At 46.2% G+C, this 13,681-nt stretch overlaps 1 protein-coding gene across 2 annotated transcripts in view; it reads right to left on the bottom strand.

The window, feature by feature from the left end:
* enah (ENAH actin regulator) overlaps nt 1–13,681 on the bottom strand; it is a 340,698-nt gene that overhangs the window by 298,175 nt on the left and 28,842 nt on the right. Inside the window, exon 1 of one of the 2 annotated variants that reach the window (XM_063040500.1) lies at nt 90–358. The exons of the other annotated variant lie outside the window; for it this stretch is intronic. Coding sequence (XP_062896570.1) covers nt 90–94 — 5 coding nt within the window. The 5' untranslated portion in view covers nt 95–358. Of the gene's footprint in view, nt 1–89; nt 359–13,681 lie in introns of those variants that run through there. 2 annotated transcript variants of the gene reach the window in all.

The raw sequence follows: 13,681 nt of genomic DNA, 5'->3' as shown, positions 1-13,681 counted from the left end.
TATACAGCTCTCCGGGTCAGCGATGAAGGCCTTCGCCCACTCTGGGTCGGAGATGAAGACCACCCCCCACCTTCCACCCCAACCCTCACCTCATGGTGATTGCCCGCCGGCGGCTCGGCACGGCTCCGACCGCTCCCACTCGACGCTTCTCCTCGCTCCGTCGCCCGCTCTCGGCGGCGGCGGCTACAGCAGCCCTGGTACGGCGACACAAACACAGGGAGCGTCTGCGAAGGAAGACGGGCAGTGATCGCTCTCTCGTCCCGCCGGTCGCCGCCTCACATCCCCCTTCACAACTTCGAATAATGAATGGCTCAACCGTCGCCGCACGCGCGCCGGAAACGCTTCACTTGCCGCCGCCAATCACACGCCGCAAACCCCGGCCAGCCGCAGACCTAACCCCGCCCCTTTCAGTCAAACCGGCGCCACCAACCAATCAGCTCCCAGAACTAAATCCTCGCTCCCTCTCCGGCCGTCAATCAGCCGCCGGAGGGGCGCTCGTCTTTTTCGACTGCAGTGTCCCCTCGCGGGCGGACAGGACACTGCTCGGCACACGGTCGTACAACCCCGACTCCGCCGAAAGCTCCCACTTCATTCATCACAAAGACTGGACGCTGCATTCTTGTTCCGCAAAGTAGTGAATCACTATTCTGCTCTGTTAGGGTTCACTTTGCTTCCCCGCTTTCCAGGAGTTCGGAGTAGAAACTGCCCGGCAAAGACTCAGCTGGCACCCCATGCTCTGCAAATGATACCCATCCCTGCGTCGACTGGTGTTGCTGCCGTACCCATGCACAAGTGTTCTGCAACGATTCACACGCCGCCTCAGCTCTGCAAAGACTCGCACTTACATATCTCTTCTTTCAGGAATCACCGCACGCTGTTCTGCAGTGAGGGTCCGACATCTCTGCTCTCACAGCCCTGCCGAGACTCAAATTGCAACCCTCGCCCTCAGGGTCTCTCACGCTGCGCCCCGGCCTGAAAAGTACATCGCAACAAAGATGTCAAGTGCACTCCTGCTGAGTGAACACTCATAACACCATAAGACCATGAGATATAGGAGCAGAAGTAGGCTATTCGGCCCATCGAGTCTGCTCCGCCATTCAATCATGGATTGATCCAATTCTTCCAGCCATCCCTACTCCCCTGCTTTCACCCCAAACCCTTTGATGCCCTGTCTAGTTAAGAATCCACCTATTTCTAACTTAAATACACCCAATGACTTGGCCTCCACAGCCGCTGGTGGCAACGAATTCCACAGATTTACCACCCTCTGACTAAAGTAATTTCTCCGCATCTCTGTTCTAAATGGACATCCTTCAATCCTGAATCGTGCCCTCTTGTCCTGGACTCCCCAACCATGGGAGTAACTTTGCCATTTCTAATCTGTTCAGGCCTTTTAACATTCAGAATGTTTCTATGAGATACCCCTCATACTCCTAAACTCCAGGGAATACAGCCCAAGAACTGCCAGACGTTCCTCATACAGTCACCCTTTCATTCCTGGAATCATTCTTGTGAATCTTCTCTGAACCCTCTCCAAAGTGAGTATATCCTTTCTAAAATAAGGAGCCCAAAACCACATGCAATACTCCAAGTGTGGTCTCACGAGTGCTTTGTAGATCCTCAATATTACATCCCTGCTCTTATATTCTATATCTCTAGAAATGAATGCCAACATTGCATTCACCTTCTTCACCACCAACTCCACCTGGAGGTTAACCTTTAGGATACCCTGCACAAAGACTCCCAAGTCCCTTTGCGTCTCTCCATTTTAAATTCTCTCCCCATCTAAATAATAGTCTGTCTATTTATTTCTTCCACCAAAGTGCATGACCATACACTTTCCAACATTGTATTCCATTTGTCGCTTTTTTGCCCATTCCTCTAAACTATCTAAGTCTCTCTGTTTCCACAACACTACCCACTCCTCCACCTATCTTTGTATCATCGGCAAATTTAGCCCCAAATCCATTAATCCTATAGTCCAAATCGTTGACATACATCGTAAAAAGCAGCGGTCCCAACACATGACCCCTGTGGAACTCCACTGGTAACCGGCAGCCAGCCAGAATAGGATCTCTTTATTCCCACTCTTGTTTTCTGCCGATCAGCCAATGCTCCACCCATGCTCGTAACTTCCCTGTAATTCCATGGGCCCTTATCTTGCTAAACAGCCTCATTGCCACACCTTGTCAAAGGCCTTCTGAAAATTCAAGTACACCACATCTACTGCATCTCCTTTGTCTACCCTGCTTGTAATTTCCTCAAAAAATTGCAATAGGTTAGTCAAGCAGGATTTTCCTTTTAGGAAACCATGCTGGCTTTGGCCTAGCTTGTCATGTCATGTGCCTCCAGGTATTCTGTAATCTCATCCCTAACAATCGATTCCAACAACTTCCCAACCACTGATATCAGGCTAACAGATCTATAGTTTCCTTTCTGCTGCCTCCCACCCTTCTTAAATAGCAGAGTAACATTTGCAATTTTCCAGTCATCTGGTACAATGCCAGAATCTATCGATTCTTGAAAGGTCATTGTTAATGCCTCCGCAATCTCTCCAGCTACTTCCTTTAGAACCCAAGGGTGCATTTCATCAGGTCCAGGAGATTTATCCACCCTCAGATCGTTAAGCTTCCTGAGCGTCTTCTTAGTCTTAATTTTCACTGCACATACTTCACTTCCCTGACACTCTTGAATATCCGGTATACTGCAGATGTCTTCCACTGTGAAGACTGATGCAAAATATGCATTCAGTTCCTCTGCCATCTCTGTGTCTCTCATTACAATATCTCCAGCGTCATTTTCTATTGGTCCTATATCTGCCCTCAACTCTCCTTTACCCATTAAAAAGCTTTTAGTATCTTCTTTGATATTAGTCACCAGCTTCCTTTCATAATTCATCTCTTCCTTCCTAATGACCTTAGTTTCCTTCTGGAAATTTTTAAAGGCTTCCCAATCCTGTCTTCCCACTAGCTTTGGTGTCCTTGTATGCCCTCTCTTTTGCTTTTACTTTGGCTCTGACTTCACTTGTCAGCCATGGTACTGTCCTTCTTCCATTTGAAAATTTCTTCGTATTTGGAATACAGTATACCTGTCTTGCACTTCCCTCATTTTTCACAGAAACTCCAGTCATTGCTGCTCTGGTGTGCTAGTGCCTCTTTCCAGTCAACTTTGGCCAGTTCTCCTCTCATGCCATTGTAATTTCCTTTATTCCACTGAAATACCATCACATTGGATTTTAGTTTCTCCTTCTCAGATTTCAAAGTGAACTTGATCATATTGTGATCACTGTTCCCAAGGATTCCTTAACCTTAAGCTTTCTTATCACCTCTGGATCATTGCACAACACCCAATCCAGCACAGCCGATCCCCTAGTGGGCTCAACAACAAGCTGTTCTAAAAAGCCATCCCTTATATCCTACAAATTCTCTCTCTTGAGGTCCAGTACCGGCCTGGTTTTCCCAATCCACTTTCATGTTAAATCCCAACGATTATCATGACATTGCCCTTCTGACACGCCTTTTCTCAGTTACACATGCGATCTGAACACTCACACATCTGTGATCTGCAAAGTCTCATGGTGCACCCCCGTTTCCAAGGAGTGCTCTGCAAGACAGACTCTGCTGCCTTACAGAAACTTGTGCTGCACCACTACTCTACAAAGACTTGCTGCACACCCTCAGTCTACAAAAACTGACATGGCACTACAAAGATTAGCACTACAGCCCCTGCCATGCAGACTGTAAAATATGTTGCAGAGACTCAGATGTCACCTCCGTTTTCCAAGGACACACACTAGAGCCCTGATCTGCAAAAGTTCACAATGCATCACTTATATTTGTCAATGTTAGCATCACATCCTCTACTATGCAGGTAATCAAATTGCACCTCAGTTCTGCAATGATTTGATGCATCCCTGGTCAGCAAGGATTCGTGTTACAGCCCTAAGACCCACACTGTCAGGCTGATTTGAATTCAAACTACTGGCCTGCTCCACATTACTAACAATGCAGCCTCAGCTCTGCAGACTAACATGCTGCATACCTGCTCCGCAAAATTTCATAACTAACCCTCCACTATATTAAGCAGCAATGCAGCCCTATTCTGCAAATAATTAGACAGCACACCTGTGCTACAAGGATCAGCTTTTACTGTATTTCTGCATTGTAAACATTACAATCTTTGTTCTGTAGGGACTTATCTGCACTGAGGCAACAATAATAATCTATACCATAACAATGTTCAACAGCAGGCACTACCACCCTCCTTTGCCCTCCATTGCTCTGCAATGACTCACACTGCACTTCAGCTGTGCAAGGACTCAGACCCTGCTGTGCTCTGCATTACGGCTCTGCCTAGAAAAGCACAATAGCCCCGTTCTGGAAAAATTCACAATAAATCTTCTATTTCTCAGCAATGGCAAGAACTGCATCCCTGCTCTGGAAGAACAACATTACAGTCGTCGCTCTGCAAGGACACCATTACAGTCCCTTCTCCACAAGGACAACATTACAGTCCACACGCGCAAGGATATTACAGTCCCTCTCCGCAAGGACATTACAGTCTACACTCTACAAGGATAACATTACAGTCCCTCTCTGCAAGGACAACATTACAGTCCCACTCCCATTCCGCAAGGACAACATTACAGTCCACATTCTGCAAGGATATTACAGTCCCTCTCTGCAAGGACAACATTACGGTCCCCACTCTGTAAGGACAACATTACAGTCCCTCTCTGCAAGGACAACATTACAGTCCACATTCGGTAAGGATATTACAGTCCCTCTCTGCAAGGACAACATTACAGTCCCACTCTGCAAGGACAACATTGCAGTCCCTCTCTGTGAGGATATTACAGTCCCTCTCTGTAAGGACAACATTACAGTCCCACTCTGCAAGGATATTACAGTCCCACTGCAAGGACAACATTACAGTCCACAATCTGTAAGGATATTACAGTCCCTCTCTGCAAGGATGGGTTACAGTCACTGCACTGCAAGGACTCACACCGCATCCCTGCTTGGAAAAGGCAGGTAACAGATCTCTCTTGTGCAGAGTCAGGTTCTGCATCCATCTCTACTCTGTCTTGTGCTTGTTTTCAGAACCCCAACTCTCCAAACATTCGCATTATAGTTTCCACTCTGAATGAATCTGCAAACACTTAAACTGCTCCTGTGCTCAGCAAAGACTCACAGTGTAAGTCTGTTCTGCAAGGACTCAACACTGCATCCTTACTCTGCAGGGCCAGTCTCTGCTCATTGGAGATTTACCCTGCCATTGCTATACAGAGACTCGCTGCATTGCTACTCTGCATGGACAGAGGTAAGTACCAGAGAGAGAAGCATGGTTAGTGTCCTAATAAGTAATCAACAGCCGTTAACATTTTGCTCTTGTTCATATAGTAGTGTCATAGACACCCTCCACATACCTTCCATCCTCTACTGATATTACAGGCAAAATCACCAGCTCACATACCCCTGCATCAAGAGAACACTATTCATCACAAGGACAGCTGCACAAGATGAATGAGAAAGTAGGGGAACACACACAAAATGCTGGAGGAACTCAACAAGTCAGGCAGCATCTATCAAAATGAATTAACAGTCAACGTTTCGGGCTGAGAACCTTCGTCAGGACTGGACAGGAAGGAAGGGGGAAGACGCCAGAATAAGAAGGTTGGTGGGGAGGGAAGGAGACTACCTGGAAAGTGTTAGGTGAAGCCAGGGAGATGGAAAAGGTAAACGGCTGGAGAAGAAGGAATCTGATAGGAGAGCGGATCATAGGAGAAAGGGAAGGAGGAGGGGATCGAGGAGGAGGAGATAGGCAGTTGAGGCCAAAGTGGGGAATATAAGAAGAGGGGAGGGAAAGGGATTTTTTTATATCAGAAAGAGAAATCGATATTCATGCTATCAGGTTGGAGGCTACCCAGATGGAATAAAAGGTGTTCTTCCTCCACCCTGAGGGCGGCCTCATCTTGGCTTGAGAGGAGGCCATGGATTGACATGTCAGAATGGGAATCAGACTTAAAAGGGTTGGCTACCAGCAAGTTCTGCTTTTGGCAGATGGAAAAGAGGAGCTTGAAGAAGTGGTTCACCAATTTACAACAGGTCTCACCAATGTAGAGGAGGCCACATCAGCAGTACTGGACACAATAGGTGAGCTCAGCAGATTCACAGGTAAACAGTTGCCTCACCTAGAAGGTCAGTTTGGGGCCTTCAAAGGAGGTGAATGGGCAGGTGTAACACTTGGGCCACCTGCAGGTACAGGTGCCAGGAGGGAGATTGATGGGGAGGGACGAATGGACAAGGAAAATGCAGATAGAATGATCCTTGCAGAAGATGGAGAGCAGGGGTGAAGGTGAAGATATGTTTAGTGGCAGGATCCCTTTGGAGATGATGGAAGCTGGGGAGGACAATGTGTTGAGTGCGAAAGCTCATGAGGTGGTAGATAAGGACAAGATGAACTCTGTCACTGTTTAAGCAGCAGGAAGATGGGGTGAGTGCAGATGTTCAGGAAATGGAGGAGATGCAGGTGAAGGCAGCATCAATAGTGGAGGAAGGGAAACACCATTCTTTCAAGAAGGATGATCTCTCTAATGTCCTTGAAAGGAAGGCCACATCCTAGGAACACATGCAGCGGAAACAAAGGAACTGAGAAAAGGGAATAGCATTTTTACAAGAAATAGGGTGGGAAGAGGTATAGTCAAGATAACCATGGGAATTGATAGATTTATAAAAGATGTTGGTTGACAGTTTGTCTCCAGAGATGGAGACAGAGAGATCGAGAAAGGGGATCAGCCAATCATGTGGCAATAACTCAGAGAGGTCGAGAAAGAGGAAGTAGACATCAGAAATGGACCAAGTGAATTTTAGGGCAAGGTGGAAGTTGGAAGCACAGTTGCTGAAAGTAACAAGCTCATCCTGGATGCACGAAGCAGCACCAATGCGGTCATCGATGTAGCGGAGGAAGATTTGTGGAGGATTACTGGGGATAGACTTGGAACATGGGCTCTTTTACTTGGCCAACAAAGAGGCCGGTATAGCTGGGCCCCATGTGGATGCCCACGGCTACCCCTCAAGTCTGGAAAAAGTGGGAGGAGCTGGTGAAAAAATTGTTGAGGATGAAGACCAGTTCTGTCAGATGGAGGGGAATTGTTTGGTTCCTTTATTGAGAAAGAAGCAAAGAGTTTTAAGGTCTTCTTGATGGGGATGGGGATAGAAGTGTATAGGGACTGGACATCTATGGTGAAGATGAGGTGGTCAGGGCCAGGGAATTGAAAGTTAATGATGAGATCAAGAGCATGAGAAGTATCACAGATATAAGTGGCAAGGGACTGAACCCAGGGGAATAAAATGGAATTGAGGTATGAGGTGTGTGGCTCAGTACAGCTCCAATACCAGATACAGGTATGCTGATGACACCACTGTTGTGGGCTGTATCAACAGGGGTGATGAATCAGCATACAGGAGGAACACAGAAAATTTGGCTGAGTGGTATACAGTGGCATGCAAAAGTTTGGGCACCCCCGGTCAAAATTTCTGTTACTGTGAACAGTTAAGTGAGTAGAAGATGAACTGATCTCCAAAAGTCATTAGGTTACATAGAACATAGAATAGTACAGCACAGTACAGGCCCTTCAGCCCACAAAGTTGTACCGATCCTTAAACCCTGCCTCCCATATAAACCCCCACCTTAAATTAACATACATCAAAGTTGCTGGTGAACGCAGCAGGCCAAGCAGCATCTATAGGAAGAGACGCAGTCGACGTTTCAGGCCGAGACCCTTCGTCAGGACCTTAAATTCCTCCATTAGCCTGTCTAGTAGTCTCTTAAACTTCACTAGTGTATCTGCCTCCACCACTGACTCAGGCAGTGCATTCCATGCACCAACCACTCTCATCTCTCACTTCTGCATCCTATCAATGTCTCTCTGCAATCTTCAACAAACCTCTACACTATCCACAACACCACCAACCTTTGTGTTGACTTTTCAACATTCTTTTCAACATTTTAAGCAAGATTAGTTTATCATTTTTGTTTTGTACAATTTTAGAATGGAAAAAAGGAAAGGAGCACCACACAAAAGTTTGGGCACCCCAGGAGATTTGAGCTCTCAGATAACTTATACCAAAGTCTCAGACCTTAATTAGCTTGTTAGGGCTATGGCTTGTTCACAGTCATCGTTAGGAAAGGCCAGCTGATGCAAATTTCAAAGCTTTATAAATACCCTGACTCCTCAAACCTTGTCCCAACAATCAGCAGCTGTGGGCTCCTCTAAGCAGCTGCCTAGCACTCTGAAAATTAAAATAAATGATGCCCACTCAGCAGGAGAAGGCTATAAGAAGATAGCAAAGCTTTTTCAGATAGCCATTTCCTCAGTTCATAATGTAATTAAGAAATGGCAGTTAACAGGAACAGTGGAGGTCAAGTTGAGGTCTGGAAGACCAAGAAAACTTTCTGAGAGAACTGCTCGTAGGATTGCTAGAAAGGCAAATCAAAGCCCCCGTTTGACAGCAGAACACCTTCAGGAAGATTTAGCAGTCTCTAGAGTGGTGGTGCACTGTTCTACTGTGCAGCAACACCTGCACAAATATGACCTTCATGGAAGAGTCATCAGAAGAAAACCTTTCCTGGGTCCTCACCACAAAATTCAGCGTCAGACGTTTGCAAAGGAACATCTAAACAAGCCTGATGCATTTTGGAAACAAGTCCTGTGGACTGATGAAGTTAAAATAGAACTTTTTGGCTGCAATGAGCAAAGGTATGTTTGGAGGAAAAAGGCTGCAGAATTTCATGAAAAGAACCCCTCTCCAACTGTTAAGCACGGGGGTGGATCGATCATGCTTTGGGCTTGTGTTGCAGCCAGTGGCACAGGGAACATTTCACTGGTAGAGGGAAGAATGAATTCAATTAAACACCAGCAAATTCTGGAAGCAAACATCACACCGTCTGTTGAATAAAAGCCGAAGATGAAAAGAGGATGGCTTCTACAACAGGATAATGATCCTAAACACACCTCAAAATCCATAATGGACTACCTCAAGAGGTGCAAGCTGAAGGTTTTGCCATGGCCCTCACAGTCCCCTGACCTAAATATCATCGAGAATCTGTGGATAGACCTCAAAAGAGCAGTGCATGCAAGATGGCCCAAGAATCTCACAGAACTGGAAGCCTTTTGCAAGGAAGAATTGGCGAAAACCCCCCAAACAAGAAATGAAAGACTCTTAGTTGGCGACAGAAAGCGTTTACAAGCTGTGATACTTGCCAAAGGGGGTGTTACTAAGTACTGCCATGCAGGGTGCCCAAACTTTTGCTTCAGGCCCTTTTCCTTTTTTGTTATTTTGAAACTGTAAAAGATGGAAATAAAGAAGTAATCTTGCTTAAAATATTAAAGAAATGTGTCATCTTTAACTTTATGCCTTTTGGGTGGGCACGTGGCCAAGTGGTTAAGGCATTGGACTAGCGACCTGAAGGTCATGAGTTCGAGCCCCAGCCAAGGCAACGTGTTGTGTCCTTGAGCAAGGCACTTACTCACACATTGCTCTGCGACGACACTGGTGCCAAGTTGTATGGATCCTAATGCCCTTCCCTTGGACAACATTGGTGTTGCGGAGAGGGGAGACTTGCAGCATGGGTGTGGTAAACCATGTATATATGTTGTAACTGGGTTACCTGTCTGGACACGCCCCTCTGCTGACTGCCCCTGTGGCTCCTCCCACAGAGTCCTGTATAAAGGTGTTTCGCCTTGCCCCCCCCCCTCAGTCCAGGGGCAGACACTCACCGTGGAGGTCGTATTGTACAGCGAATAAAAGCCTTTCAGTATTTTACCAAACCTCAGTCTTTTGGAGTTATTGAAGGTGCTTCAATGGGCAACTGCTGGTCTTCCATACAACCTTGCCCAGGCCTGCGCCCTGGAGAGTGAAGACTTTCCAGGCGCAGATCCATGGTCTCGCAAGACTAACGGATGCCTTTATTTATTATTTTGGAAATCAGGTCATCTTTTACTCACTTAGCTATTCACAGTAACAGAAATTTTGATCAGGGGTGCCCAAACTTTTGCATGGCACTGTAATAACAACATCCTCTCACTCAATGTCAATAAGACCAAAGAACTGATTGTAGACTTCAGGAGAGGGAAACCAGAGGTCCATGAGTCAGTAATCATCAGAGGGTCAGAGATGGAGAGGATCAGTAACTTTAAATTCCTGGGTGTCATTATCTCAGAAGAACCGACCTGGTCCCATCAAATACTGTAAATATAATTGTGAAGAAAGCACAACAGTGCCTCTACTTCCTCAGGAGTCTGCGGAGGTTCAGCATGTCATCAGAAACCTTGACATACTTCTATAGCTGTGTGGTGGAAAGTGTGCTGACTGGCTATATTACGGCTGGTATGGGAATACCAATGCCGGTGGCCAACCCTTTTAATACAAAAGGTAATGGATTTGGTCCAGTACATCATGGGTAAAACCCTGTCAACCATTTAACACATCTACATGAAATGTTGCTGTAGAAAAGCAGCATCCATCATCAAAGATCCTCATCACACAGGCCATGCTCTTTTCTCACTGCTGCCATCAGGTAGAAGGTACAAGTGCCTCAGGACTCACACCACCAGGTTCAAGACTAGTTACTACCCCTCAACCATCAGGCCTTGAACAAACGGGGATAACTACATCACTTAAGGACTCTTTTGTCTTATTTCATGCTCATTATTTGTTGCTATTTATTTATATCTGCATTTGTCCAGTTCGTTGACCATTGATCCTATTTACAGTTACTGTTCTATAGATTTGCTAAGTATGCCTGCGGAAAAAGAATCTCAAGGTTCTATGTAGTGTCATGTATGTACTCTGATAGTAAATTTTACTTTGAACTTTAAGGGCCTGAGTTCAGCTGGGTAGGAGCAGGCTTACTGGAAAGTCGGGTTTGTGGATCTTGGGTAGGAGGTAGAAGTGAGCTGTGTTGGGTAAGGGAATGATGAATTTGGTGGCGGGGAGGTCTCCAGAGTTGATGAGGTCAGTGATGGTGTCAGACACAGTTTTCTGATGGTCTGGAGTAGGTTTCTATTCAAGGGGTAGGTATGAAGAGGTGTGTGAGAGTTGCCGCCTAGCCTCAGCAAGGTAGAGCAGTCCGCCACACTATAACAGCACCCTTTTGTCTGCGGGGTTGATGGTAAGATGGTGAGAATGTAGGGGGTTTGATTAGTAAGTTTTCCAACAATACAAAATTTGGTGGAGTCATAGGTAGCAAAGGAGGTTGTCCAAGGATAACAAAGGACATGGATCAGCTGAAAAGTTGGATGGAGTAGTGGCAAATGGAAATAGACAAGTGTGAGGGAAAGTAGAATGGGGAGTTAAGTTGTGGCAGGATATAGAGAGCTGATAAGCATTGCTTTACTGAGAGAATTGAGGGTGCCAGCCTGCAGCTCCCGGTAAGTGGTGACACAGCTGGATAGGGTAGTAAAGAAGGTATTCAGCATGCTTCTTCCGCACGCTGAAACATTGAGAGTAAGGGTTGGGATCTCCGGTAGCGGCTGTACAAAGCATTGGTCAGATTGCATTTGCAGCATTGTCTATAGTTCAGGAAATCACACTACAAGAAGGATATGGCAGCATTAGAGAGGTTCACCAGGGTGCCAGAGAACTCAGTAAAGTCCCTCATGGTAGGATGAGCCAAAATATTAAGGCATGTGACTTGTTAAACTGGATTCAAAATTGGCTTGGCCAAAGAGGGTAATGGTGGAGGTGTGTTACCCTGGCTGGAGATCTGGGACAAGTTTTGTGATGCATATAACTGATAGGGATGAAAATGTAGATGGGCTGATCAGTAAGTTTTTCGGTAACACAAACATTGACACAGTTGTTGATAGTACTGAAGTTTGTGAAAAGGTTCAGCAGGATATAGACCAAAGGTAAATATGGGCAAAGAAATTGTAGATGGACAAGTGTGAGGTTTTGAACTTTGAGAGGTCAAATGCAAGAGGAAATATACTGCAAATGGCAGAATCTTTAGCATCATTTGATGTATAGATGGATCTTGGGGCACAAACTCTTTAGTTCCCTGAAAGTGGCAACACAAGTAGATAAGGTGGTAAAGAAGACAAATGGCAGACTGCCTTTATTGGCCTGGCCACTGAGATCAAGCATTAGGAGATCATGTTGCAGCTGCTTCAAACTTTGGTAAAGCCATGTTTGGAGTATTATAAGCAGTTCTGGTTTCTCCAGGTTGTTGGTTCATTAAGGTTGTTATAGCCAGCAGTGGTAATGGGGACAAGCTCCCACTACCTATTAAATGCTCCCAATGGCGCGTGCCTCAAATAGCCTCTGACAACCAAATCTGGTTCCTGCCCTTCACATGTGGCTTAGCTACTAAGCCCAGTGGAACCGTTTCTACTGGCAGGAGAGGGGGTAAAGACAGGTTACTGGCGCCTTAAAACCAGTCACTTCGAGCAGATAGGGCTCATTAACCGTGGTTAACAGCTCACCTAGGAGGAAAGAAATACATGGATCTCAAATCTCCAGTCTTGCATCTATACCCACTCATGGGGAAGGCTTTGGGACTAAACACCAAGGGAAAAACCCAGAGCTGGAGTCCCGAAGGCAGTCCTACATTGAATTCAATGTTGACTGACAATTCCTGCGACACTGCTGGTACCAAACTGTACAAGTTCTGCTGTTCCTTTGGGTTCCTCAGATGTGTGGAGAGGGGGAGCTTGCTGCATGGGCAACAGCTTGTTCTCCATATCCTACAGCCCAGGCTTGTGTATCCAGACAGCTAGGACGCCATATCCATGGTTAACTCTGACCCAAAATGACCAGTTGCAGGAAGGATGTGAGGGCTTTGGAGAGGGTGCAGAAGAGGTTTACCGGAATGTTTTCTGGATTAGAGAGCACTAGCCATAAGTGGGCATTGGACACACTTGGATTGTTTTCCCTGCAGTGATGGAGGCTGAGGGGCAACATGATAGAAGTTTATGAGAGCCATACCCTAGGTAGATAGTCAGAGATGAGGGATTCTGCAGACGCTGGAAATTCAAGCAACACACATCAAAGTTGCTGGTGAACGCAGCAGGCCAGGCAGCATCTCTAGGAAGAGGTACAGTCGACGTTTCGGGCCGAGACCCTTCGTCACCATCACTGAATAATTCAGCCCCACTGTAGCACCAGCAAGAAAAAATCTCTGGCACCGCCACTGGGTATGAGGGGTAAATTTAGTACACAGAGGGTGCTGAATACCTGGTACAAGCACCCAGAGGAAGTGGTGAAGGCAGACACAATGTTTAAAAGGCACTTGGATGGGTACATGACTTGGAAAGGGATAAAGAAATAGAGCCTAACGAAGGCAAATGGAATTAGTGCAAACAGACATCACAGTCTGTATGGATGACTAGGGCCCACTTCTATGCTGGACCTTTCTGTGATCCTACAAAGCTTCTGCAGGCTACAGTCACAGCACTCCTACAAACCCAATACAGAGTGACATGTTCCTCCATATGTGCTTGTTCTGTCCTGGGAATGACATAAACACAAGGCGTTCTTGTAAACTTGGCCAAGTATTCAGGGAGTACACTGGGCTACGTTGAGGGAGAGGAGGCGGGGCTGAGTTAACAGGAATCCTCACATCTAAACACTGAGAGACATATTAAAACTCTGAGCAAGGACACACTGATGAGGTGAGG

Source organism: Mobula hypostoma, chromosome 2 (genome assembly GCF_963921235.1).
Source record: "Mobula hypostoma chromosome 2, sMobHyp1.1, whole genome shotgun sequence".
Lineage (NCBI taxonomy): Eukaryota > Metazoa > Chordata > Chondrichthyes > Myliobatiformes > Myliobatidae > Mobula > Mobula hypostoma.
Note: the sequence above shows the minus strand (reverse complement) of the source record. Positions and strands in the feature narration are given on the sequence as shown.